This window comes from Podarcis vaucheri (genome assembly GCF_965113315.1).
Source record: "Podarcis vaucheri genome assembly, chromosome: 1".
Lineage (NCBI taxonomy): Eukaryota > Metazoa > Chordata > Lepidosauria > Squamata > Lacertidae > Podarcis > Podarcis vaucheri.
In genome coordinates, this window is record NC_138759.1 from 3739498 (window position 1) to 3766299 (window position 26802).

General features: G+C 48.5%; 2 protein-coding genes across 31 annotated transcripts; one reads left to right on the top strand and one right to left on the bottom strand.

Annotated features, from left to right (window-relative positions):
• The first annotated feature begins 3098 nt into the window (after positions 1-3098).
• LOC309529354 (uncharacterized protein) lies at positions 3099-6448 on the top strand. Of its 29 annotated transcripts, none has more exons than XM_082217345.1 (6): positions 3099-4144; positions 4181-4270; positions 4343-4372; positions 4445-4486; positions 4643-4918; positions 5243-6448. In XM_082217345.1, exons 1-6 carry the CDS (start codon positions 3341-3343, stop codon positions 6299-6301), a joined length of 2301 nt encoding a protein of 766 aa, XP_082073471.1. In that variant the 5' UTR covers positions 3099-3340; the 3' UTR covers positions 6302-6448. The 29 variants fall into 29 exon arrangements, with proteins under 29 accessions (XP_082073471.1, XP_082073486.1, XP_082073489.1 ...); XM_082217360.1 differs by lacking the exon at positions 4181-4270 and having other exon boundaries at positions 3099-3972; positions 4045-4078; positions 4307-4372; XM_082217363.1 differs by lacking the exon at positions 4181-4270 and having other exon boundaries at positions 3099-3972; positions 4045-4078.
• Positions 6449-10950: 4502 nt separating this feature from the next.
• Positions 10951-26765, bottom strand: L2HGDH (L-2-hydroxyglutarate dehydrogenase; the record flags this gene model as incomplete). Of its 2 annotated transcripts, XM_082218568.1 has the most annotated exons (10): positions 10951-12267; positions 12678-12809; positions 13756-13913; positions 14993-15160; positions 16440-16474; positions 18415-18577; positions 20831-20962; positions 22530-22681; positions 23222-23337; positions 26644-26765. In XM_082218568.1, 10 exons carry the CDS (start codon positions 26763-26765, stop codon positions 12072-12074), a joined length of 1374 nt encoding a protein of 457 aa, XP_082074694.1. In that variant the 3' UTR covers positions 10951-12071. The 2 variants fall into 2 exon arrangements, with proteins under 2 accessions (XP_082074694.1, XP_082074695.1); XM_082218569.1 differs by lacking the exons at positions 23222-23337; positions 26644-26765 and having other exon boundaries at positions 22525-22668.
• Between the last annotated feature and the right edge of the window lie 37 nt (positions 26766-26802).

Here is a 26802-nt window from a genome sequence, read left to right on the forward strand (position 1 = left end):
CCAGTCTGACTTGCAAAAAATTGATCAGGAGAGTTTTCCAGTTCAGTTACAAGATCCCTCTTTGGGCAACCAGCCCTCTGAAGCACCTGGGATTTACCATGGCAGCCTCCCACACAAACTTTCCTCCAATGGCACCAAGCAATTTGATGTTCAAGACCTCCACCGTGGCAGTCTTCCAGCTCATTTACAACATGAGGTACAAGAATTCCGCCGGTGTAGCCTCCCTCTGGAATTGCAAGATTCCCTCCGCAATAGCAAGCAGGCTGAAATTCAAGAGTTCCGTTATAGCAGTATCCTCGCTGCAGTGGCAAATCTTGGGGAAACTCCTCTGGAGGCTGAGGAAGAGAATTTTCAGAGCAGTCCCCCACTTGAACTGGAAGTATGCCACCAACCTAATCAACAGGATATTGAGCAGGACTCCCAGCATGACAACCAAAAGCCCCAAGAGACAGAATGCAAGGTGGATCGTGAAACTGAGACCGAGGGGCCCACTTCTTTGGATAGTAAGACAGCACCACTGAAGCAAAAGGCCTCATTTGCTCAGCAAACATATAGTATCATTTCAATTGAGGAATCTACCTGGCTAAACAGAAGATCTGGCAAATTAATAAGAAACCTCAGTCAGCAGACTGATTGCAGTTGGCTCCAGGCTAATAGAGAGAGAGAAAAGAAGCTTGGTGATCAAGAAATGATGGCAAGTTGGGAAACTGGGGTTCAAAAATCAACCTGCCCCAAGTCTGAAAAAGAAGTACAAGCACCTGCCTGGAAGGATATTGAGAAGCCTATGGAGGATGACCCCTGGCTGGTCAGAAAACAGTCTGCTGTGCCTCAGAAAGACAGTGAAGTGTTAATGGGACTCAAATCTCGAAGAGGCAGTGAAATGCCAGAGTACTTGAGGAGCACTGGACAGCCCAGCATGCCTGAGAATTGGAGGGACGCTGCTTCTCTAGAAATCCCAAAGGACAGTGAACAGCCCAAGTTCACTGGACCTGAGAAGACAGGTGATCTGTCCGCTGTGCCTGAGTTGCTGCAGAGCAGTAAACAGCTCTTCATGCTTGACTCACAGAGGGGTAGCGAACAGTCCCTTGTGCTGGAATCCAAGCTGGATAGTGACCAGCCTGTTATGCCTGAGCCTGAGAAACACAGCCAACCACCTACTGCACCAGTGTCCCGGAGAGGAAGTGAGCAGCCCTTTGTGCCTGAGTCCCGGAAACCCAGTGAACTCTGTACCCTGCCTGAGTCCCAGAAAGACAGCCAGCCACCTACTGCAGCTGTGTCCCGAAGAGGAAGTAAGCAGTCCGTTGTGCCTGAATCCCGGAAGCAAAGTGAACACCGCACCCTGCCTGAGTCTCAGAAAGACAGCCAACCACCTACTGCAGCAGTGTCCTGGAGGGGAAGTGAGCAGCCCTTTGTGCCTGAATCCCGGAAACCCAGTGAATTCCGTACCCTGCCTGAGCCCCAGAAAGACAGCCAACCACCTACTGCAGCAGTGTCCCGGAGGGGAAGTGAGCAGCCCGGTGTGCCTGAATCCCGGAAACCCAGTGAATTCCGTACCCTGCCTGAGCCCCAGAAAGACAGCCAACCACCTACTGCAGCAGTGTCCCGGAGGGGAAGTGAGCAGCCTGGTGTGCCTGAATCCCGGAAACCCAGTGAACTCCGGACCCTGCCTGAGCCCCAGAAAGACAGCCAACCACCTACTGCAGCAGTGTCCCGGAGGGGAAGTGAGCAGCCTGGTGTGCCTGAATCCCGGAAACCCAGTGACCTCCGTACCCTGCCTGAGCCCCAGAAAGACAGCCAACCACCCACTGCAGCAGTGTCCCGGAGGGGAAGTGACCAGCCTGCTGTGCCCAAGTCCTGGATGGGCAGTGAAGAGCCTGTTATGCCTGAGCCCCAGAAAGACAGCCAACCAACCACTGCGGCAGTGTCCCGGAGGGGAAGTGATCAGCCTGGTGTGCCTGAATCCCGGAAACCCAGTGAACTCCGGACCCTGCCTGAGCCCCAGAAAGACAGCCAACCACCTACTGCAGCAGTGTCCCGGAGGGGAAGTGATCAGCCTGGTGTGCCTGAATCCCGGAAACCCAGTGAATTCCGTACCCTGCCTGAGCCCCAGAAAGACAGCCAACCACCTACTGCAGCAGTGTCCCGGAGGGGAAGTGAGCAGCCTGGTGTGCCTGAATCCCGGAAACCCAGTGAACTCCGGACCCTGCCTGAGCCCCAGAAAGACAGCCAACCACCTACTGCAGCAGTGTCCCGGAGGGGAAGTGATCAGCCTGGTGTGCCTGAATCCCGGAAACCCAGTGAATTCCGTACCCTGCCTGAGCCCCAGAAAGACAGCCAACCACCTACTGCAGCAGTGTCCCGGAGGGGAAGTGAGCAGCCTGGTGTGCCTGAATCCCGGAAACCCAGTGAACTCCGGACCCTGCCTGAGCCCCAGAAAGACAGCCAACCACCTACTGCAGCAGTGTCCCGGAGGGGAAGTGAGCAGCCTGGTGTGCCTGAGTCCCGGAAACCCAGTGAACTCCGGACCCTGCCTGAGCCCCAGAAAGACAGCCAACCACCTACTGCAGCAGTGTCCCGGAGGGGAAGTGAGCAGCCCTTTGTGCCTGAGTCCCGGAAGCAAAGTGAACTCCACACCCTGCCTAAGTCTCAGAAAGACAGCCAACCACCTACTGCAGCAGTGTCCCGGAGGGGAAGTGATCAGCCCTTTGTGCCTGAGTCCCGGAAGCAAAGTGAACTCCGCATCCTGCCTGAGCCCCAGAAAGACAGCCAACCACCTACTGCAGCAGTGTCCCGGAGGGGAAGTGATCAGCCCTTTGTGCCTGAGTCCCGGAAGCAAAGTGAACTCCGCATCCTGCCTGAGCCCCAGAAAGACAGCCAACCACCTACTGCAGCAGTGTCCCGGAGAGGAAGTGAGCAGCCCTTTGTGCCTGAGTCCCGGAAGCAAAGTGAACTCCGCATCCTGCCTGAGCCCCAGAAAGACAGCCAACCACCTACTGCAGCAGTGTCCCGGAGAGGAAGTGAGCAGCCCTTTGTGCCTGAGTCTCGGAAGCAAAGTGAACTCCACATCCTGCCTGAGCCCCAGAAAGACAGCCAGCCACCTACTGCAGCAGTGTCCCGGAGGGGAAGTGAGCAGCCCGTTGTGCCAGAATCCCAAAGTGACAAATCACTTGGGACCGGAGCCAAGTTGGGTGCTGAAAAAGAGTCTGAAGTGCCAAGTGCTGCTGCAAGTGAGACAAGTCAAACAAAACGGAAAACTTCTTTTTCTGCAAAGGCTCAACAAACATATAGTATTATTTCCCTTGAGATAAATACTTGGATTAACAGAAAAACTGGCACATTAATGTCTTGTAGCAGTCAACAAACTGAGGGAAGCTGGCTTCAGGATTATATAGCAAAAAAACTAAGGCGTGCATCTAAAGGAAGTATGGATAGGAGTGCTGCACCTGAACCAAGTAAGCCTGGATCTGAGAGTGATGGAAAAGATGAAGTAGAGCAGGAGCTCACCTGTAAGAAAGAATTTCCGACTGAGAATAAGGGGGCAACAGCAGAGCTAATTGCAGCCCAAACCCTAATGTCTCCTGAAGAAGCAGAAGAACTGTTGCAGCTTGAAAACAAACTTGCAGTGAGGAGCCAACAGAATGAGATGCCACCATCCCAGGGAGAGTGCATACAGGAGGATATGCCACAGTTCCAATGGGACAGCCAAAAGAGGGGGGTTCCAGAGCCAGATATGGTAGAGTCCCGGCGGGGCAGCCAGAAGGCGGAGGTGCAGGAATCCCGGCGGGGCAGCCAGCAGGCAGAGGTGCAGACAGAGGTGCAAGAGTCCCAGTGGGGCAGCCAGCAGGCAGTGGTGCAAGAATCCCGACAGGGCAGCCAGCAGGCAGTGGTGCAAGAGTCCCGGCGAGGCAGCCAGCAGGCAGTGGTGCAAGAATCCAGACGGGGCAGCCAGCAGGCGGAGGTGCAGGAATCCCGGTGGGGCAGCCAGCAGGCGGTGGTGCAGGAGTCCCGGCGAGGCAGCCAGCAGGCAGTGGTGCAAGAATCCAGACGGGGCAGCCAGCAGGTGGAGGTGCAGGCGGAGGTGCAGGAATCCCGATGGGGCAGCCAGCAGGTGGTGGTGCAGGAGTCCCGACGGGGCAGCCAGCAGGTGGAGGTGAAAGAATCCCGACGAGGCAGTCAAAAGGAAGTCGTACAAGAGTCCCGACGGGGCAGCCAGCAGGCGGAGGTGCAGACGGAGAAGCAGGAGTCCTGGTGGGGCAGCCAGCAGGCAGTGGTGCAAGAGTCTCGGCAGGGCAGTCAACAAACGGAGGTGCAGGAATCCCGGCGGGGCAGCCAGCAGGCTGAGGTGCAAGAGTCCCGGCGGGGCAGCCAGCAGGTGGTGGTGCAAGAGTCCCGGCGGGGCAGCCAGCAGGCACCGGTGCAAGAATCTAGACGGGGCAGCCAGCAGGCAGTGGTTCAGGAGTCCCAATGGGGCAGCCAGCAGGCGGTGGTTCAGGAGTCCCGACGGGGCAGCCAGCAGGCTGAGGTGCAAGAGTCCCGGCGGGGCAGCCAGCAGATGGTGGTGCAAGAGTCCCGGCGGGGCAGCCAGCAGGCACCGGTGCAAGAATCTAGACGGGGCAGCCAGCAGGCTGAGGTGCAGACGGAGGTGCAGGAATCCCGGCGGGGCAGCCAGCAGGCAGTGGTGCAAGAATCCCGACGGGGCAGCCAGCAGGCACTGGTGCAAGAATCCCGGCGGGGCAGCCAGCAGGCACCGGTGCAAGAATCTAGACGGGGCAGCCGGCAGGCTGAGGTGCAGACGGAGGTGCAGGAATCCCGGTGGGGCAGCCAGCAGGCAGTGGTGCAAGAATCCCGACGGGGTAGCCAGCAGGCACCGGTGCAAGAATCTAGACGGGGCAGCCAGCAGGCAGAGGTGCAGACGGAGGTGCAGGAATCCCGACGGGGCAGCCAGCAGATAGAGGTGCAAGAATCCCGACGGGGCAGCCAGCAGGCAGAGGTGCGAGAATCCCGACGGGGCAGCCAGCAGGCGGAGGTGCAAGAATCCCGACGGGGCAGCCAGCAGGCGGAGGTGCAAGAATCCCGACGGGGCAGCCAGCAGGCGGAGGTGCAAGAATCCCGACGGGGCAGCCAGCAGGCGGAGGTGCAAGAATCCCGACGGGGCAGCCAGCAGGCAGTGGTGCAAGAATCCCGACGGGGCAGCCAGCAGGCGGAGGTGCAAGAATCCCGACGGGGCAGCCAGCAGGCGGAGGTGCAAGAATCCCGGCGGGGCAGCCAGCAGGCAGTGGTGCAAGAATCCCGACGGGGCAGCCAGCAGGTGGAGGTGCAAGAATCCCGACGGGGCAGCCAGCAGGCGGAGGTGCAAGAATCCCGACGGGGCAGCCAGCAGGCGGAGGTGCAAGAATCCCGGCGGGGCAGCCTGCAGATGGAGGTGCAAGGTTCCCGACGTGGCAGCCAGCTGGCAGGGGTGCCACAGTCTAGACAGGGAAGCCTGCAGGGCAAAGAGCTGAAAATGGAGCAGGGATACAAAACCCAGCAGGTTTTGGGTGATGAATTTCATTTTAGTAACACCATATGGAATACGTTAGGAAATCCAACCCAGCAGCCTGATGAGTCTGCAAGCAAAGGAACACTTGGGAGCTTATCGTCATACACAGAAGGTGAAGATGCAGCTCAGCAGACATATAGCATAATTTCTCTAGAAGATGGAATCTGGCTGAACAGAAAAACTGGTAAGTTCCTGTTCAGTCATGGTCAGCAGACAAACAAAAGTTCACTTTGTGGTGTTAATGGAGGAGCTGTGGAAGATGGCAGAGATACAGTTGGAAGTACAAAACCAATGAAATCTGATGTGATGCAATCTATAGGAAAATCTGGCGAAAACTCCTGCTGTAGCAGTGTACAATCTGAAAGTTGTTCATCAAGCAGCAGCATTGTACAACCTTGGGAAGAACTGAAGGATCCTTATGAGAAAGTGATAAGCAACCACCAGAGTGCAACTACGCTGCTGAGCGTAGATACATATATTGATCTGGAGCATGAATCCAAGGTGACTTACAGTGTTGTTTCTGTGCTAGAAGGAAGCTGGATCAATATTAGAACTGGCAGGCTGGTGGTATCTCATACTCAGCAGACAGACGAGTCTTCCTTTCAAAAGCCTGGAACAGATAGTCAAGCAGCCCAAAGGCGAGATAGCTATTCGCCTGAGCTGAGCCATTATGACCTGAGTGATAGGCAGATCAGTGAAGGTTCACAGCCAACCTACCTCAGTGATGAACCATATGAGGAACCTGCAATGCCTGGTGGATAGGAGGAGGGCCTTAAGAGATTGGAGACGCCTGAGAGTTAGTTGACCCTGCTGTGGGAGAGGACTATGGCATTTTGGAGAGCTATGGCTACAAGACCAAAAGTAAAGCTCCCAGGAAAACAGATGGCAGAATAAAAATGGGGAAACCTGTTTATTTTGTGCTTCATCTGCTTGAATGATATTTAATGATTTAATAGCACCCATGGGGCTGATCCAACCACCACCTATTTATCCAGTGCAGGGGGTGGCCCTGGCTGTTAGCTTCCTCCTCCGACTCAGTCTTGCCCTTACAGAACTCGGCAGGGAAGAGGATGGGGACAAAACTAGAATTAGTTGGCCTTGGCTGCACCTCCTGTTGGTCTCTCTGCCTTCTGCCCCAACAGTGCCAGTGGGCACCAGCCACCACCGAATAGTGATATATCAGTTCCTCATTTGCTTGCCTCTATGCCATAAAGATAAGGCCAAGACTCCAGTCCTGTTTAAAGATAATAGATTCATCACTTGGTAGCTGTGGCTTCAGGTGATCAAACCCCGCCCACAGAATGATTCTACTATCTCACATCACCTCCAACACAATCAGAGCTACCGGCTGACTAAAGTATTTTGACTGCCTGCTGCCTTTAAGCAAATTAATGCATTCATGAATGAATTTAATGTAAATAAATTTGCCTGTTACAAAAGGTCAATATAGGTGACTTTTTGAGATATTGAAGGAAGTGTGAGATAACTGAGAGTTTGGCAAATGAAAGATATCGTTGTTATAAGGAAAGGTCATCTGTAATTGTCCCGCCCCAATTCCTTATTATTGTGACACCCCAGCATGAAGGAGCTTGGAGGTGTGTGTGCTGTTAACAAGTATGCTCTTAATTCTAAGATCTACCAATTAATCCCTCCCCCCTTGATTAAATCTGGGTCTCATTGGTCAATCAGATAAAGCACCCTTCTGCAAACTATTGCCCTCCAGATGTTTTGGACTGCAACTCCTATCAGCCCCAGCAAGTTGCATTCCAAAACATCTGGATGACACCAGATTGAGGAGAGCTAGACGAAAGGTCCTGAAGCATGCAGTCCTGTGCATAATCCACTGGAGGCTTTTCCCACATTCAGCTGGGAGTCATCAAGTGTAGCACATAGACTGCCTCACTGTGACCTTCCTGGATTATTAATAGTGTGATTTTATATGTGTCTATTCAGAAGTAAGCTCCACTTGGAGGTCGCTATCCCCCCCCACTCCAACCACTGCACCCCAGTGGCCTCATCCAACTCTTTATTGCTCCATGTGAAGCAAAAAAAAAAAAAAAAAAAAAAAATCTATGGCATAACTGCAAAGGTGTCAGGATCCTTGTCTTAAAGTAGGTCATCCTGAACCTCAAAACTGATATGGGAAGTTGGGTGTAATCTGCCTATCTGTATATGAAACTCTCTTATAGTGAGTCAGGCCCTTGGTCTGTTAGCCCAGGACTGTAACTGGCAGCAGCTCCCCAGGCTCTCAGGCCCTGTGCTTCCCAATTACCTGCAACCAGAGCCTTTTAGGGGTCCCCCCCATGCCTGTGAGAAGTGCTGTGGCCCCTCGTTTATTCCCCATAAACTCTTCTGGCTAAAAAATGGTAGGACCCTCTCCCACTTCCACCGTTTAACTACAGTTTGGTTCCTAAAACGTCCCTGGCATTAAAGCAAACACCATGGATGAGAAATTGGCACATATGCAAAAATGATTGCATCAATTTCTAGATAAGCCTAATTTATTTTATGATGTGTAGCAAATTATTTTTATAGGTTCCAATTCCAAATAAATATGTGTAGACCTGACCTGACCATTTGGTACATCTCTTTCTCATACATAGAGCACATGGAGTATAGCCCTAGGAATGAAGGCAGCATTCCTAACTCCTAAGTCCTGATGAATTCATTATAGTCTTCCTTCCAAATATATGTGGTTAGGATTGTGCTGTTAGTTCCACTAGAGTCAGTTGATCTTACTCCCAAGTAAGCGGGCAGCTTTTCAGTTTCAACATTCATAGAGATCCCACGTTCAAAAATACTGGTGGGATTTCCTGCTTGCACGTGTTTCCATTTGTGTCCGTGGGGAGTGGAAGAAAAAAGTGCCGCATGGGCCTAGAGACTCATTCCCAGTCCCACCTGAAGATGGGGCCAGGAAAAAGTGTTGCTTAAGCATCCCAATAAAATATTTAATGAAAAGGCAACAACCCAAAAACTGTGAAGCAGCTGCAAAAAAAAAAAAGGGGGGGGAAAGAAGAAGCTGATGCTAGTCTAGGCTGCATCAACAGAAATATAGAAATATAGGGAATGAAGAGTACCACTCTAGTCTTCCTTGGCCAGACCACGCCTGCAGTCCACTTCTGAGTACCACAATTTAAGGATGATATTGACAAGCTGAAACGTGGGCATAGGAGGGCGATCAAGATGACCAGGGGTCTGGAAGCCAAGCCTTATGAAGAACGGTTGAAGGAGTTGAGGATGTTTAGCCTGGAGAAGACTGAGAGGAGATACGACAGCTATGTTCAGATATCTGAATGGCTGTCATGGAAGACGGAGCAAGTCTGTTTTCTCTTGCTCCAGAGGGTACGACCTGAACCAGTAGCTTCCAGTTACATGAAAGAGGATTCCCACCAATCAGGAAGAAATTTCTGACGGCAAGAGCTGTTTGACAGTGGAACGTTGTCCCTCAGGTGGTGATGGACTCGCCTTCCTTGGAGGCTTTTAAGCAGACAGATGGCCATCTAACCTCTACTTAAATACCTCCAAGGAAGGAGTGTCCACAACCTCCCAAGGGAGACTGTTCCACTGTCAAACAGCACTTACTTTCAGAAAGTTTTTTTAGGTGGAATCTCCTTTCTTGTAACTTGAAGTCATTGGCTCAAGTCCTACCCTCTAGAGCAGGAGAAGACAAGTTTGCTCTGTCTTCCATGTGACAGCCCTTAAGATATTCCAAGATGGATATCGTATCTCCTCTCATGGATGCTTTAGTTGAGATTCCTGCATTACAAGGGGTTGGACAAAAATGACCTTCAGGTTACCTTCCAACACTACAGTATGTTGATTTTAATTTTTTATTAGGTTTTACAAAAAATTTTAACATAATCACTGCTGGTGAGATAGTCACAAAATTAATTCCCAATTACACCCCCACCCCACGACTTCCCCCAACTATCCTTTCTGTTTTATAACGAATTCACTTCTCCTGCTTATTATCTTATTCACTAATATAGTAAAGTTATATATCATTATTATGTCCTGTTTGTTGATTGTAAGTGTTTAATCAAACCTGCAAATGAGTCCATTTCCTTACATTGCTTCTGTAGGTACATCATAAAAGGTTCCCAGTCTTTTTAAAAGTCTTTATTGTCCTTATCTTTAAGTCTTTCAGGCAACTTTGCCATTTCAGCATATTCCATCCATTTTTCTTGCCATTGTTCTTTTGTTGGCATTTCATTGCTTTTCCACCTTTGAGCTAGTAAAATTCTAACTGCTGTTGTAGCATAAATACTTTCTTCTTGTCTTTTGGCAAATCTTGACCTAAAATGCCCAGTAAGAAAGCTTCTGGTCTTTTATATACTTTGTTGAAGGGAAACTCCCCACTGGAGTAGAAATCATATATTAAACAGATGGAAAGCTCTTCAATCTGAGCAGGCTGGAAGCAAAGAATAAGGTTAACCGTAACTTCCGTCATAGAGCTTCAGTATGCTGATGACAACGTAGTGTGCGCACACTAAGAGGATGACCTCCAAACCATCCTAAATATCTTTGCAGAAGCTTATGAAAAGCTTGGCCTATCACTCAACATCCCAAAAAGGCAAATCTAAAAAAATGTAGTATAAACACTGGCAACTGAGAAACACTGGCCTGTGAGTGCTCCAGTTGGAGAACAGCCTTCACCAAAGGTGTCATGGACTTTGAAGACACTCGAACTCAGGACGCAAGGGAGAAACGTGCTAAAAGGAAGGCACGCAATGTCCCCACTGTGGAAGGATGTGTGGATCCAGAATTGGTCTCCACAGTCACTTACGGACTCATTGTTAAAATCGTGTTTATGGAAGACAATCTTACTCGGCTACGAATGATCGCTGCAGAAGACTACCATAGGTACATCATTTTCATATAATTCTCTTTTAACAATATACAATATACACAGTACACTGATTTTCAGACTGATTTGGTGTTATATATATCCGATGTTGCCCCTACAGTAACAGATCCAGAATACTAGGTTCTCCTAGTGGTATTAAGCACTGGTAACACGTAACTCCTGCCTCTGCTGCCTTGAAAGGTGGTGGCAACAAACATTTACGGGGGGGGGGATTTATTTGCAGCCTCTTTCCCCATCCAGGGTACAACAGCTTTGCTTCTCTCCCTTTCAGCTTCCACTGGTGTCTGAATGTAGTTTTAAGTGCAAGAAGCAAGTTTTCCTGCTTCACAAGGCAGAGGTTCAGTAGGAAGGTTGGAAGGGGGTTCTGAAGACAGAAAAGGGGCGTCAAGAAGTCAGGCTTTCACGTTCCTCACCTAAGCGAATGGCTAGGTCCAAAAAATATTGGGATGCAGACGACTGTAACACCAAGAACTGCAGTGATTCACAGTCCATTTGGAATAGAAACATAATGTAATGTACACCATAACTCAATGAAGACAACGCATTTGTGTTTATGCAACAGTTTTTGTGTACGTTTATTGATCGTAATGCACAAGTTTTGCATGAATTCACATTCTAAAAACGTAGATCCAGATTATGGCTCTTTTTGCTTCTAATCATATACCCCCATTATCTTTTGTTTTATAAAAATAGCTTGCATTTAATTAGATACAACGTATTTTTCCTGATCTCTGCATATCTGTACTATTCAGTAAATGAAGGTTGTGTGCATATGTAGATCTAACCAGAAAATGAAACACCGATTCGTTAGCCCATTTTCAATGGAGACTGAACCAAAAAAACCCTCCAAAGAAAAAGCACCACTCGATGTGACCAAACCACTCCGTGCATCCAATATTTAGAGGACTATCTATTACTGTCCTCCCGCAAACTTCTCAGCTACTCAATGGGGCTTGGAATGGTAGAATTGTAAGGTTGGAGGGGATCCTAAGAGGCATCTAGTTCAACCCCCCCATGAGCACTTCCCTCTGGATCGTGCCAGCGGTGTCCTTCCTATGTTCTGCAAGTTGGAAGGTGGGAGTCACATTCAGTACTCTGATAAACAGGTATCCTTCCCTGGGGCTCAGGGCACGTTGGCAATGGTACCACCACCCGCCTGTTACTGCAATTGCCACAACCCACAGTGTGGCCTGGCATGGGCAGGGAGAAAGACAGAGTTGTGGGTTTACCGTGTTTTGGGGAGACAACCCCCTTTTTGTGGAGAGCAGACTGTGTTCCTTCTGTGCCTTTTTCAGGTGACTTTGGGACGGAGGGAAATTAAAACAGCCTGCATACCCAGTTAGTTCAAAAGCGAAATTATAAGGAGAAAGAGTGGTGATGTCTGCTGCTCTAACTGCATTCCTGAGTACACCACAGGACCAATTTCCCCTGCCAAATTAATACGGCATCTAATGGACCTGACTGGTGTTTGACCTTACGTGGCATGACTTCTGAGGCTCATCGGAACATTGCAAAGCTTGAGGCTTCTGCAAGGCAATCCAGTTGGCGGCCTCTCTTTCTGATTGCTTCTCCCCAAAAGGCCACCTCCCTATCATTTCCTTGACTGCCACCCTTCCAAGCACAGTGTCTGAACACAAAGAGGTCCAACGGGCCTCCAGGATTCCATCAGAGCTCAAATCTTCGCTCCACCTCGTTAGCGATCATTTTCGCAATGGCAAGGGAGGAGGTAGCAGCAGGTGAGGGGGCATTTCTGACATGGAGGATTCGGCTGCCGATGTCTCCAGTGCCTCCGTCAAACACAAAGTCGTCAATCAAGTTTCCGTCGTTGTCCAAGGCCTGAGCTCTGACACCTGCTGGGCCTCTGCAAAAAGAAAGGAGAAGCTGGGCATTCAAACAGGGCAAAGTGGACCTTGAATTGTATCTCTGATTATCACAGCTTATGCAACAGGAGACTTGGGACCCAGCCTTCTTGTCTAGGAACAAAATGCTTCAATTGCTGTTAGACCCTACAGATGATCATATGCTGTTTTAAGTGGAAACTGCGTATCTCGGGCGCTTTTAAAAATTTATTAGATTTATATACCATCCTTTATCCAACATCACTGTCGGAGGTGGTATGCCTCTGCTGGGAATCGCAGGTCGGGAGAGCCCTGCCGTTGCTTTAAGGCTTCCCAGAAGTGGGATCTGTTTGGCCACTGTGAGAACCAGGTGCAGGACTTGCAGCCGGACTCTTCTCATCTTCCGTGATGTCTAAATCCCCAAAAGGATTACCTGAGTATATCATCGATGGTAACTTCTGGTATAAATTTCTGCAGCTGCTTCACCTGAGCACTAAGGAAACACGCTCTGTACATTTCTCCCATTCCATAAGAGAAGTTCCTCAACACCAGCTTCCATAGGCCACTGGGGAGGGAAAGCAACATTTATTGCAAGTAGCTTCCATTCATAGATAGATAGATAGATAGATAGATAGATAGATAGACAGATATGTACATACACATGCATGCAAAAATGTAAGCAGAGCAGTCAAAAATGAAAGAAATGCAAAGAAAGTCCCTCATGATGAAGTGTAAACGTAATCATATGTAAACTATTTGCAGTTACCATTCACAAAGCAGGGTGGATAAAAATCCATGATTAAAAAAAAAAAAATCAGATTTTTAAAAATTCAAATCAGATTTTTTTAAATTTAAATTGGATTTTTAAAATAAAATGCTTTTGGAGAAAAAATCTCCCTAAAGATTTTTAAATTTTCTATTTAAGTTACGTTATAGTCCAAAGGCTATTCATCAGAAATAAGGATTTGTTTTAAGTTTTTCATGCGTGCTAAAAGTCTAAGGGGGTTTTTTTTAGTTAAAAAAATAGTTTAACCACATCAGTTAACTTTAAAAAACCTGTTCAACTTTGAAGGTGCTACCAAACTCATTTTTATAACAGCTATGGTAGTCCCTCACTAACACTGTATGTTACAGGTGTGCTTAATGCTTTTTTAAAAAGTGACAAGATTAAATAGTCCTTTTGCTCCTTAGCTCCGAGATGCAGCCAAAGTCAAGGGCTAGGCGGCTGGCTGACTTAAGAGGAAAGAGCAACAATACAGGGGGAAAAAATATATTACAGAAACTGTACCCACCCCCTGGTGTTCCCTGCAGCATCAGAAATGCACATACTCAACCCATAACACCCTGGAGAACAACCTATAAAAGGAGCTGGTCTCCATCGCCCATAGTAAGCAGCGTGATGCTTCCTGAGATTACTATAGTTCATACTACAGACTGCAGAAAAGTGGGACAGGGCAGAGGTAAAGAGATTCTCATTCTTCACCTGCAGAGGAATGGAAAGAGGACACTACCTGTAAGCCGCCGCGTCTACAAAGTCTTGGAAACTGAAGTCATAAAATCTGTAGCCCTCTCGTTTGAAGGCAAGCACGGCGTTAGGCCCGAGCCAAACACTGCCATCCATCCTCGGGGTGAAATGGATACCCAGGAAGGGGAAACGGGGATCAGGCACCTAAAGCACGAGAAACGCACTCGGGAGTCAAAACGCATTTGAAAGAACCACACTCTGCATCACACAAGAATGGACCAAAGAAGCATCTCTCTGAATGGCGCAAACCAAAGAAAACATTGAAAAGAAGGGAGCACACCCACACACCCTCTTTTTAAATGAAAGCTGGGGATCTGGCAATTATAGTTCATCAGGTGGAGCGCCCCCCCCCATGTGTCTCAGTGCCAAATTTTGGCTAGGCACATCACATGATAAATATGAGCAACAACATGTGTAGTCACACTCTTCTTCTTTTCTGTCCTCCTGAGAAAGATTAGTGCATGTGTGGACCTAAATACATCTCCGAGAGTTCTGTCTATCAAGATACAATCTCTTACTTAGCTAAATGTATGGATATATAAAAATCAGCATCCGGGGGAGTGTGGAGAGAGATGCTTTTAAGTCAGAATGGAGGAAAGGGAAATTGGCAGCAGTAACTTGAAATATTCTGGGAATTTGCTTAGAGCAGCCGACATTTCCCAAATATATCCTCTCTAAAGCAGACTGGTTCAGATTAGGTAATTTCAATCTCTATGTAACTTTCCCACCGGCATTGTACGTGTCTTTGACCACCAAAGCCACAGGATTCATTTTCCCTGTGGTTAATAATAATAATAATAATAATAATAATAATTTATTACTTATACCCCGCCCATCTGGCTGAGTTTCCCCAGCCACTCTGGGCGGCTCCCAATCGAGTGTTAAAAACAATACAGCATTAAATATTAAAAACTTCCCTGAACAGGGCTGCCTTCAGGTGTCTTTTAAAAATAAGATAGCTGCTTATTTCCTTCACATCTGAAGGGAGGGCGTTCCACAGGTTGAGGAGGATTCTCAGAAGAGGACAATCCCAAGATTCATTAGAGGAAAGCCAAAGTAGTTCAAATAGGCTAAAGTACGCAGAGTGGCTCTGCCCTGAAACTATAAGGTCTCTCACACTATGTGTATAGCTTAGTAAATATTAAATATCGTATTAAATAAATAACACCAGTACTCAAAGCATCCAGAAGGGGCTTTCTCAAGTTCTCCGTAAATTGACGTACCGGATAAATATTTCCTTTTACCAAATAGCACTTCTCTGGCTTCAACACCAAGTAATCACCCCGGAATGGAACAATGCGAGGCTCCGGGCTGCAGCCACTGATCTGAGAGATGCGGTCCGAATAAAGCCCTGCACAGGACACAAGATGCCGACAATGGATTTCCTCCCCCTGCGCAAAAGAAGATGTCGAGGCTCAGCAAAACTATAGCTCCATCTAACATTGTCACAAAACCAGCTGACCCGCTAGGCTGTCTGTTTAGCCTTCCATTTCCACACCTTCTAGCCTGCTGCTCCCCATGCGTAGGGATGATCACTGGGTGCAGAGAACACTCCCCACCTGCAGGCAGCCTCAGCCTGCCTGCACGCGTGACCTTGGGGTGCGGAGCACACTCCCCCTCACAGACAAAGCCACAGCTCTCTGAAAATCGTTCCCTCTGTCTAACATTTTGTGGTCTCAGTAGTCTGCTGTGTCCTGTCTGTAACCTTTGTCTCTGAGACCTTTGTCTCCTTTGTCATACACTGTGCAAAGGGAAAATGACGAGGTGGAAAGAGGTGCCAAAACGACTTTGTACTACCCCATGATCTCAGAACTGGAAGATGTGTAAAAGTCACAGCCCAAAATGTATCTGCCTGGGTTTGCATATTGTGTCAATAAAAGGAGGCTCCACAGAGCTGACCGGCAGCTTGCTTGCAGCTCACCTGTGCGCAGCTCACCTGCATTATCAACTCCTGCCTCATGTCCTTCACTTCACCATGCTTGAAGGTACCTATTCTAGTGTGACAGGTGGAGTTGAAGAGGCCTGATCTTGACCAGGAGTGGTCTGACAGGCCAAAGAGCACCTGGCAGGCTCTTCAGGACCACGGAGAGCTCCCGGAGGAGGCTGGTGTGGCTTGCTGATAGCCAAGCCAGCAGGAATTAAAGGTGCAGAATCCCAGCCTGGAACCCCCCAGTTGGTCCTCACTAGGTGACCTGCCAGTGTCTTTTCTATTCCTTCGCAGAGGAGCAAGGGGTCTGAGGCAGCTGCCGTGCAGGCAGAACTGCGCTTGAGGTCCTTCAAGGGCAGAGTCATAGAATCACAGAATTGTAGAGTTGGAAGCGACACCCAGGGTCATCCAGTCCTGCGCTTGCTATGCAGGGATCTCAATTCCATGACCGATGACCATCCAACTTCCGCTTAAAACCCTCCAATGAAGGAGAGTCCACCACCTTCCGAGCGAGTCAGGCACCATCCTCTCTTAAGGCTAGACCTTGAGCAGGGAAAGGACTATGAAGCCCTTGAGGCAAGAGCTGCCTGACTCACATTAATATCCATCTCAAACTGTTTTTGTGGTGACGACAGCAATCGTGGTTAAAGTTTTTGTACGCCTGACATGCGACAAATGCCAAAACACGAAAGAAAATATTCTGCACTTGAAAAGTAAAATGTAATCTGAAAGCTTGGACTTACCTTTGAGTTTCTAACAACAATTGGATATTTCATCCCTGTAAACAATAAGATGAAAACTATAAATGGCACACCTAAAACAACTGCATATAAACAGAACATCTGAACCACAAGGACAAAACAGAAGAACCTGTCAGGCAGATAAAAGGTAAAGGGACCCCTGACCATTAGGTCCAGTCGTGGCTGACTCTGGGGTTGCGGCGCTCATCTTGCTTTATTGGCCGAGGGAGCTGGCGTACAGCTTCCAGGTCATGTGGCCAGCATGACTAAGCCGCTTCTGGCGAACCAGAGCAGTGCACGGAAATGCTGTTTACCTTCCCGCCGAAGCAGTACCTATTTATCTACTTGCACTTTGACGTGCTTTCGAACTGCTAGGTTGGCAGGAGCAGGGACCGAGCGACGGGAGCTCACCCCGGTCGTGGGGATTTGAACTGCCGACCTTCTGATCGGCAAGTCCTAGGCTCTGTGCTTTTACCCACAGTGCCACCCGTGTCCCTCAGGCCCTAAATACTTAGGGCAGCCCAGGCTAAAAACAAAGCTGTACCCAGCAGAATTAGAACCTTCTAATTCCAGGGTCAGGACATTTTCCCCTCTAGGCCAGTATTATATGATGTGATAGGCAATAGATCTCCAGCATCTCAGGCAGAGAGGAGTGGGGCAAGAGAGACTGGGGATTGAACCCAAAACCTTCTGAATACAAGGGAGGTTCTCTGCTACTGAGCTTGAGTTTCTACCCTTAAAGAGAGACAAGCTGCTCTTTCAGAAGTGACCCATAAGCAAGAGGTATTTAGCTTGCCTCTTTCACCCTCTCCCTGCCTCCGCACAGCCTCCACTGCTCTGCAGACTCAGATGGTGACAAATAGGCACGTTTTCTATGTACCCACAATACAAAATAGTCAGACCACATCTCGCACTGGATTCTGAATGGGCCAAAAAAGAGAATGTTCCATCATCGCGTTTTAGTGAAAAGTTTCAGAGAACGGCTTCCGTTCCAAGGCGCCAGTTGTGTTTTAAAATAATTTCAGAATACCTACTATAAACTAACGATTTCCTATTTAATTGCAAGGAAGGAAAGTTTACTGAATTGCCGCAGCTCTCTCTCTCTCAGCTATGGCTTCTTTGAATTTAGGCTATGGGCTAGTTCTGGAATTTTGCATCTCCCAGGATGGTCTCTAAAGCGATTCCTACATCCACCTGAAAACATTCCACGTCGCTCCCCTAGATCATCCCATGAACCGCAGGATCTCCAGAAGCACCTGAGAGGCTGTGAGCTCCAGGACTGCATATAATAATAATAATAATAATAGTAATAATAATAAATTTTATTTATATCCTGCCCTCCCCAGCCGGAGCCGGGCTCAGGGCGGCTAACAACAATAAAATAGTACAACATTCTAAAATCATTCATTATAAAATTAATTCAAATCAAATTGATGGCAACCATTGGGCTAGAGATTCTGTGAAGACTGCCAAAGGAGGGAGTCAGGCTGTGCCCTGGCCAAAGGCCTGGTGGAACAGCTCTGTCTTGCAGGCCCTGCAGAAAGATGTCAAGTCCCACAGGGCCCTAGTCTCTTGTGGCAGAGCGTTCCACCAGATCGGAGCCACAGCCGAAAAAGCCCTGGCTCTGGTTGAGGCCAGCCTAAACTCTCTGTGGCCTGGGACCTCCAAGATGTTTTTATTTGAAGACCGTAAGTTCCTCTGTGGGACATACCAGGAGAGGCGGTCCCGTAGGTACAAGGGTCCTAGGCTGTATAGGGCTTCAAAGGTTAAAACCAGCACCTTAAACCTGATCCTGTACTCCACCGGGAGCCAGTGCAGCTGGTATAGCACCGGGTGAATGTGATCTCGCAGCGAGGACCCCGTAAGGAGTCTCGCCGCGGCATTCTGAACCTGTGCTGGGTATCAGCACAGAACCTCACGGAGGAAGACTGCCAAAGTGGGAAGGAAGGACAAAGAAGTCAGAAGGAAAGCTTCTTACCATCTTCACTTCCAGCAGGACTTTCTTTGGCCATTTCCATGCCCTTGACCTCAAAGTCCGTCAAAACAGTCCCTCCGGCTGCCTGGAAATCCTCAGCGTAGGCAAAGGCCACCTGCCTGTAGTTCACAATGCCTGTGTATGGCGAGTCCAGGGCCATCACACCCTGAAAAGGCATTCAAAGGGATTTAGGGCCACAGAGAGTTTTAAAGCAGGAGGAAGACAGAAAGGCCCCGTATCAGGCCTGCTCAGAAGCTGCCAGTCCAGACAAGCTCCTAAGCAGCACTCTTGAGCAGTAAATACAAAGGACCTCCAATTCCCAGTCAGCTGCTGGGGGATGCAAGCAGGAGAGAGTTTGTGGGCTCCCCACAGACATCTGCTCAGCCACTGCGGGAGACCCCCTTTGGCTTGGTCCAGCAGGGCTTATATACCGTATTTTTCACTCTATAGGACACACCAGACGATATGACGCACCTAGTTTGGGGGGGAGGAAACAAGAAAAAAAAATTCTGAATCACAGAAGCCAGAACAGCAAGAGGGATCTGGCTTCTGGGATAGCCTCTTGCTGTTCTGGCTTCTGGGATAGCTTTGTGCAAAGCCTCTGCAGGGCACGGGGAGCCTTCATCCCCGTGCCCTGCAGAGGCTTCGCGGGGCCATCCAAAAGCCAGAATAGCGAGACGGAGCGCTGCGCAGCACTCCCTCTAGCTGTTCTAGCTTCGTGCGAAGCCTCTGCAGGGCATGGGGATGAAGGCACCCGCTGCCCTGGGGAGGCTTTGCGCAGCTAACCCCAAAGCTAGAATAGCGAGACGGAGCGCTGCGCAGTGGTCCGTCTCGCTGTTCTGGCTTCTGGGACAGCCTGTGAAGCCTCCGCAGGGCAGCGGGGTGCCTTCACCCCGCTGCCCTGCAGAGGCTATGCGCAGCCATCCCCAAGCTAGAACAGCTCTCCCGGCTTTCAGCAAAAGGAACCCAAAGCCTTTGGAGCGCAGCGCAAGGTCCCGCTGCGCTCCAAAGGCTTCAGGCGGCTATCCCTGAAGCCTGGAGAGCAAGAGGGGTTTGTGCGCACCGACCCCTCTTGCTCTCCAGCCTTCAGTGAAAACAAAAGGCTAGAGGACTGCTGCCAGTGCAGACAGAGCTGATCTAAACAGCGGGTGGGCCACCTTTTCTGGCTGAAGGGCCTGATCTTCATCTCCTGCACCCGGGGCAGGCAAAAGTTGGCAGGTGTTTGGGCCGCCCATCTGCCAATCCTCTGGTGTCGCAGTGACATCACTTGACTTTCATAGAATCATAGAGTTGGAAGAGACCACAAGGGCCATCGAGTCCAACCCCCTGAAGAACCTAATTGTCTAAGCGGTGTTGGTAAAAAGATTAATAAGAATATGTAAATATAGATTGATAATGAGGGAAAATGTATTTTCAATATAGGTTAAGATCTTGAGTAAAGTTAAGGATAGAGGGTAAGGATTTGCTGAACTAAATATTCGAACTGGAATACAAAAAGGGAGGTGTGAGGAGGTCAAGAAACTAGTGATGAAGTATAGGATATGAAAACTCTAGTCTTTTTTCTGTTCGGTTTGTTGGTGTTTTTTGTTCTTTTTTTCTTATTCTGTTAAATGTTTTTTTGTTCTGTATTTTTATTAATTGTTCAATAAATATTACTTTAAAAAAAAAAAGAAGAACCTAATTGTCGGGACCTCAAAGCAAACTACAGGGCTTTCAAAGAGCCCTCTGTACATTTGTAAACCTCCTCACGGGAGAATGTTACCAAGAGCTTTCTGCGCTTCTCCTTCAAACCACAGAGGTGAAGGAGCCTCTTTGAAGTAGCTCGCTTCAAAGGGCACTTTTGCATAGTGTTTCAACCCTCACTCAATGAACGAGCAAAGATTAAACCCTGCTGCCTGGGAACAGAATCATGCAGCCAACGCAGAATTAAATCCTGTCCTCACGCCCATCAGCTGAGGTCACTACCATGGGTGAAGCTTGGGGGATAATAGCCTGATAGGCTATTAATGGTCTCCTGGCCAGAGGCTTCCACCTCTTATCTAGATGGATCAATGATGTGACTCGTCAGAAGACAGGTTCTTATGCTCCTTTAATGGAGGGTTACAAACTTAATTCCTTCTGGAGGTCCGTTCTTAACCCAAAACCGTTCTTAACGTGAGATGCGCTTTTGCTAATGGGGCCTCCTGCTGAAGCCGCACTGCCGGCACGTGATTTCCGTTCTCATCCTGGGGCAAAGTTCGCAACCCGAGGTACTACTTCCGGGTTAGCGGAGTTTGTAAACCGAAGCGTTTGTAACCCGAGGTACCACTGCAATTCAGATGGGGAGGTGAACAGCTGCCCTGGGCTTCCCTAGATCCCAACCCCCTCCGAAAGGTTCCTAGAACGGAAAAGATGCATCCCATCGAAGGAGGTTGCGTACCCGGCAGTAGGGCTCCTTCGCTTGTATTTCTTTGGAAGAGATGAGTTTCAGTCCGCGGACCTCGTTCTGCAGGCCTCTCTCATACAGTGCCTTGAGTCTCGGAACTTCTTCCTGTTCAGCTGCAACGATCAGCTGCAGAAGAAATAAAGGAAGTTACAGTGCCAGCCACAGAGTAAAAATGCAACAAAAGAGCAAAGGTTACGACAACCGTGCTGTGTGGGATGGAGCAGGAGGAACGTCATGTTGTCATAGTAGTTAATTACAAGTTTAATGGAATGGAAATTAATCCTCTTTTCAAAAACTTGGCATAGGTCAGGCTTGTCCAACTTCCAAGGGACTGCAATCTACTCCCACTATAAAAAAACCTTTTTTTTTTAATCGAGCTTTTTTTAAATAGTCAAAGTTGTTATGCTTTTGGGGGGGAGGGGGTGCGAGAGGTCCCACGATCTACCACAGGTATCCCGTGATCTACCAATCTACTAGTTGATGGGTTTTCCCCGATATATCCAAAAGATCAAGGACTTAGCTACACTAGTAAAAATAAAACATTATAAATGCATTATAACACTGTGACACCAGATGGTGCTGTAGAGCCAAAATTGGAACTCTATGAAATTTTCCATTGGGAGCATTACAACGGTTTTTTCAGAGCATTTTCAGAGTGGTTTTTCTTTTTATAGCTATATCTCATCCTGGGTCCAGTTCGTGATTAGGGCTTCACTGAGCAAGACCCCTAATTAAGACCAGGAAACTCAGTTAATTCATTGCCGATGAATAATAATAATAATAATTTATTTATAAATTATAAAATATAATTTAAAATGCAGCCTCATTTTAATAGTAGCCCACAGATCAAAACCATAAGGGGAGGGAAACATAAGGGTCAGACTGATTCCAAACCAAAGGCCAGGTGGAACAGCTCTGTCTGCATAGCCTTAGGAGACTTCTTACGGCAGTCAGAAAATTCAAATGTACAGTGGTACCCCGCAAGACGAACGCCTCGGAAGACGAAAAACTCGCTAGACGAAGGAGTTTTTCGTTTTCTTAGCCGCTTCGCAAGACGCATTTCCCTATGGGCTTGCTTCACAAAACGAAGCTTGCCCCGCAAGCTCCGGGGATAGCGGGGAAGTGCAGCGCGTCTTCCCCGCTGTCCCCGGACCTCTTTTGAAGCAAGGGGCGGCGGGGAGAAGATCGCTTCTCCCCGTTGCCAGCCCCGCAATCTCTGGGGAGAGGGCCCCGGACCCCTTTCGAACCAAGGGGCGGCAACGGGGAGAAGCGATCTTCTCTCCTCCGCCCCTTGCTTCAAAATAGGGGACAGAGGGGAAGGTGCGTGCACCTTCCCCTCTCTCCCCGGACCCCTTTTGAACCAAGGGGCGGCAACGGGGAGAAGCAATCTTCTCCCCCCGCCCCTTGCTTTAAACAGGTCCGGGGACAGAGGGGAAGGCACGCAGCGCTTCCCCTCTGTCCCCGGACGGTCTCCATAGGAACGCATTGATTGATTTTCAATGCATTCCTATGGGAAACCGTGCTTTGCAAGACGAAAAACTCGCAAGAAGAAACTTGCGGAACGAATTAATTTCGTCTTGCGAGGCACCACTGTATAAAGCAAAGGTGTAAGGACTCTTTTGACGTACAGCGCTCTACAAGGATATTAAGAGTTGCTGGAACAGAAAAGCAAAAAGTGCTGCACCTACCATACCTTGCCGCATTGTTTATATGGGATTCCCTTTTGGTCACAGTACTCATAGCAGAGGGCAGCCCCCTCCACACACAGCTTCGCTTTCAGAGATCCCGGTTTGTAGTAGATCCCACTGTGAATAACACCGCTGTTGTGTCCACTCTGGTGGAAGGCTAGTTGGAGAAATGTGTTACAAATAAGGAGAAATATTGAAATACATGCTGCATGGACCATTATTCTTTTTAACTGTCAGGTGAAATACATATTTAAACCGCCAGGTGATTCAAGCCATGAGAAGTAACTGACCAGAAATGTATAAGGAAAAGTTTGCAATGATGGATTAGCTCGTCCCACATCCACTGCCACCACCCCTCCAAATTGCCCACCCCCCCTTTGCAATTAGGCTTGAAAAAAAGCTCTTACTGGTGACAATAAAGTCTTCTTCCAAGCCTAATTTTGGTGGAATAAGGGGCAGGGTGGAGAGCACCCCTTTCCATGCAGTAGACCTTTTAAGATAAATGGGAAGTTGTACAAAATTGGCCCCTTACAAGAAAAGTTCCCACTGGATTGCGCCTAACTGAACGATGCCTTTTAGTAAGCCATTTAAACAACCACCACCATATCTGGAAGATGGGGCAGGCGGAAGTTAAAAATGCATGAGGGAAACTAATACAGAAGGCGATGAGCTCTTTTATCAGATTCAGATATCATACCCAACTCCTTCTCCTTTTCCAGCACTCCAAAAGTGAGGGATGGATGTCGCAGGCTGAGCTCCCTGGCCGATGCCAGCCCCACAATCCCAGCGCCGACAACAGCCACATCGAAAGTGCTATTAAAAACGGGTTTGAGATGAATGAAAATCACACACTCCACACTGGCAAAGAACTTATTTCGGTCAAAAGCTTTCAGACAATTTCCAAGAGGGGTCTGTTTTGTTTTTGCTTTTTTTGCATTTACGTAAAAGATTTTTTTTACGTAAGGGATGCGGTTGGCGCTGTGGGTTAAACCCCAGAGCCTAGGACTTGCCGATCAGAAGGTCGCCGGTTTGAATCCCCGCGACGGGGTGAGCTCCTGTTGCTCGGTCCCTGCTCCTGCCCACCTAGCAGTTCGAAAGCACGTCAAAGTGCAAGTAGATAAGTAGGTACCACTCCGGCGGGAAGGAAAACGGCGTTTCCGTGCGCTGCTCTTGTTTTGCCAGAAGCGGCTTAGTCATGCTGGCCACATGACCCGGAAGCTGTACGCCGGCTCCCTCGGCCAATAAAGCGAGATGAGCACTGCAACCCCAGAGTCAGCCACGACTGGACCTAATGGTCAGGGGTCCCTTTACCTTTAAAATATTTTTTAAGTAAAAAAATGAAAGTTATAACAAATGTGGGCTGAGCTGTTCACTGTCCCATTACGTCACTGCCCATGCCAAAATCCCCGCCATTTAAAAAAAGATGGGAGAGTGACATTATACGCATTTACACCATTAAAGATTGTACTGCTCTTCTGTTCCCCTAAAAAGTTGTTGACTGTCTTTGGGCTGAGAAGACAGAAGAGCAGCAGGGAAACGACAGAATGGCGATGACTGGACAGCATCGTGTGGATGCCCCAGAACAAATGAGGGAACCAAGAATTGCAATTCCACACAAAACACAAGTGTGGAAGTTCCTGTGGTCTCCTCTTACTTGCAGCTGCTCTCCAGCTTGTCTTTCACATCACCTGTTGTCCTGTTCGACTCTTTAAACTAGATATTTCATTTATCGGTTATATGCACATCCTGTGTCTCATTTGATCATCACAGCCTTCTCTACGATGGCTATAGTCTACCTCCACAACCAGGTGAGGAGCACACTGTTGCACTGGGGTCTCACTTTTGGGCTTCCCAGAAGTATCTGGTTGGCCACCGTAAGAGCAGGAGACTGGGTTAGATACAGCAGGCACTTCTTTTTTTCTAGGCAAAACATTCATTTTTATTACTGAAATTTTGCCCAGCAATGACAATTTTAACTTTTCCCATCCTGACATATCTTTTTAAGCTTTGAACTTTATCCCACGTTTTGACATAAATATTTTGAAACAATGTACAGTTCATATTTGTCATAGTAATACCCAAGTGTTTAACAGTATTTAACAGATACAGATTCAAGAACGGGTTGTCAGCTTACATCGCAACCCTATACAGTGGTGCCCCGCAAGACGAATGCCTCGCAATACAAAAAACTCGCTAGACGAAAGTTTTTTCCGTTCGCGATTTGCCTCGCAAGACGAATTTCCCCTATGGGCTTGCTTCGCAAGACGAAAACGTCTCGCGACTTTTTTTCTTTGACTAAAAACAAAGACATGTTTTGTTTATAAAGTTAATTTATTTTCCCTTAAATTTTTGAACTGCTCTTTACAGTATGTGTGACTTTAAAGAGCAGTTAATAAACTGTTGTTGTACCAAATTTGGCTTTGTTTGGACTTTTTTTGACCATAGGAACGCATTAATTGATTTTCAATGCATTCCTATGGGATTTCGTGCTTCGCAAGACGAAAAATTCGCTAGACGACAAAAATTGCGGAACGAATTAATTTCGTCTTGCGGGGCACCACTGTATTAAGTTTATATTGAGCTTATCTGGTGCACAGAGGGAATTTCAGTTGATGTGAATGAGCCACAAATATGTAAGTTGTTAGGTGAACAAACTGGGCAGGACAATGTTCTGGGATTTAAAATTATGCTTTCTATTTTAAAAAGGCACTTCTTGTGTTCTCAGCTGAAACAAGTGCTCTACCACTAAGCTGTGTCTCCAGGTTTTAATGGAGGGAACCTAACAATCTAATTCCCTCCCTGTAGTGACTACAGTACAGTGGTACCTTGGTCTAAGAACAGTATTGTTAACAAACGATTCGGGCAACGCACTCCGCAAAGTGAATTTTGCCCCGGAAGATGAATAGAAGTAGACCACTGGAAGGGCACCGGCGGCGGGAGGCCTCATTGGGGAAAGCGTGCCTCGGTTTAAGAAGACTTTGAGTTAAGAACGGACTTCCGGAACTAATTAAGTTTGTAGACCGATATACCACTGTAGTCTGAAGTGGTCCAGTATAGCAACAGTTTCATTACTACGCATCTTCCTGTTCCAAAATGGTGCTAAAAACCCCAAACCCCCAGGCAGAGGGCCTTCTCGGTGGTGGCACCCGCCCTGTGGAACGCCCTCCCATCAGATGTCAAGGAAAGAAACAACTATCTGACTTTTAGAAGATATCTGAAGGCAGCCCTGTTTAGGGAGGTTTTTAATATTTGATGTTTTATCATGTTGGGAGCCATCCAGAGTGGCTGGGGAAACCCAGCTAGATTATTATTTTATCCAAGTACAGTCATACCTTGGGATAAATGTGCTTCGAGTTAAGTATTTCCAGGTTGCACTCCGTGGTGCCCCAGAAGTAACGGAGCGCGTTATTTCCGGGTTTCGCCACTCGCGCATGCGCAGATGCTCTAAAAATGAGCAAATTGGCGGAAATGGCAAATTGTGATCCGCGCATGCGCAGACACGGGTTGCATTCACTAGAGGATGCAAACAGGGCTCCAGAACGGATCCCGTTCGCATCCCGAGGTACCACTGTAATTGATATAGCAATATTGATATAGCAAACCAGTGATCTTTGAGGGAGCAGGCTAGAGGGCATCCTAGGAGCCTACACAACACAAAACACGGTTGCTGTAGGTAGGTTTTATTTTATATGTTTTTTATCTTAGATTTTGGAAATGTGCCTCCAGTTGTTTTTCCCCCTTCATTTTTTTGGGGACCCCCAAGAGAGTGGGGCCCTAAGCTAGAGCTTCTTTCGCTTATATGTAAATCCAGCACTGGTCCTTATGCCCTCCCAGCCAAATATTGACAATATAGGTTTTATTTGCTTTTTATCTTATATTTTGGAAATGGACACCCAGTTTGTTGTTCCCTTTAATGGGGGAAAAAGAGAGTGGGCCCTAAACCAGGCCCCAGCTGTTTCGGGACTTCAACTCCCATGATCCCTCGCTACCAGGACCGGCGCGTGGGATGCTGGGAATTGTAGTCCCCAAACCCCCGGCGGGCCTAGGTCTGCCCCTCAGCCAGAGCCTGCTTCACTTCCACCTCAATTCCCCCGAAGCTGCCCTCCCGGCCCGGCTCACCTCCCGGGGGTCCCTCCGAGGTGCCTGGCGGGGAGAAGGCGGGCCGGCGCCGGGGAGAAGAGCCGCAGCCAGCGCGCCCGCCCGCCCCGCCACACGCAGGCCCGGCCGCACACCGGCGCCATGGCGCCCCCAAGACGCCGCCTCCCTCCCGGCCAGGCG

Bases quoted from the DNA above. Each gene is read 5' to 3' on its own strand.
- LOC309529354 (XM_082217344.1), top strand. From the start codon at position 3,341: ATGTCTTGTAGCAGTCAACAAACTGAGGGAAGCTGGCTTCAGGATTAT. The intron at 4,271-4,522 runs GTGCAAGAGTCT...CAGCAGGCTGAG, and splicing joins GGGGCAGCCAGCAGGCAGTG to GTGCAAGAGTCCCGGCGGGG. The intron at 4,919-5,242 runs GTGCAGGAATCC...CAGCAGGCGGAG, and splicing joins AGGCAGAGGTGCAGACGGAG to GTGCAAGAATCCCGGCGGGG.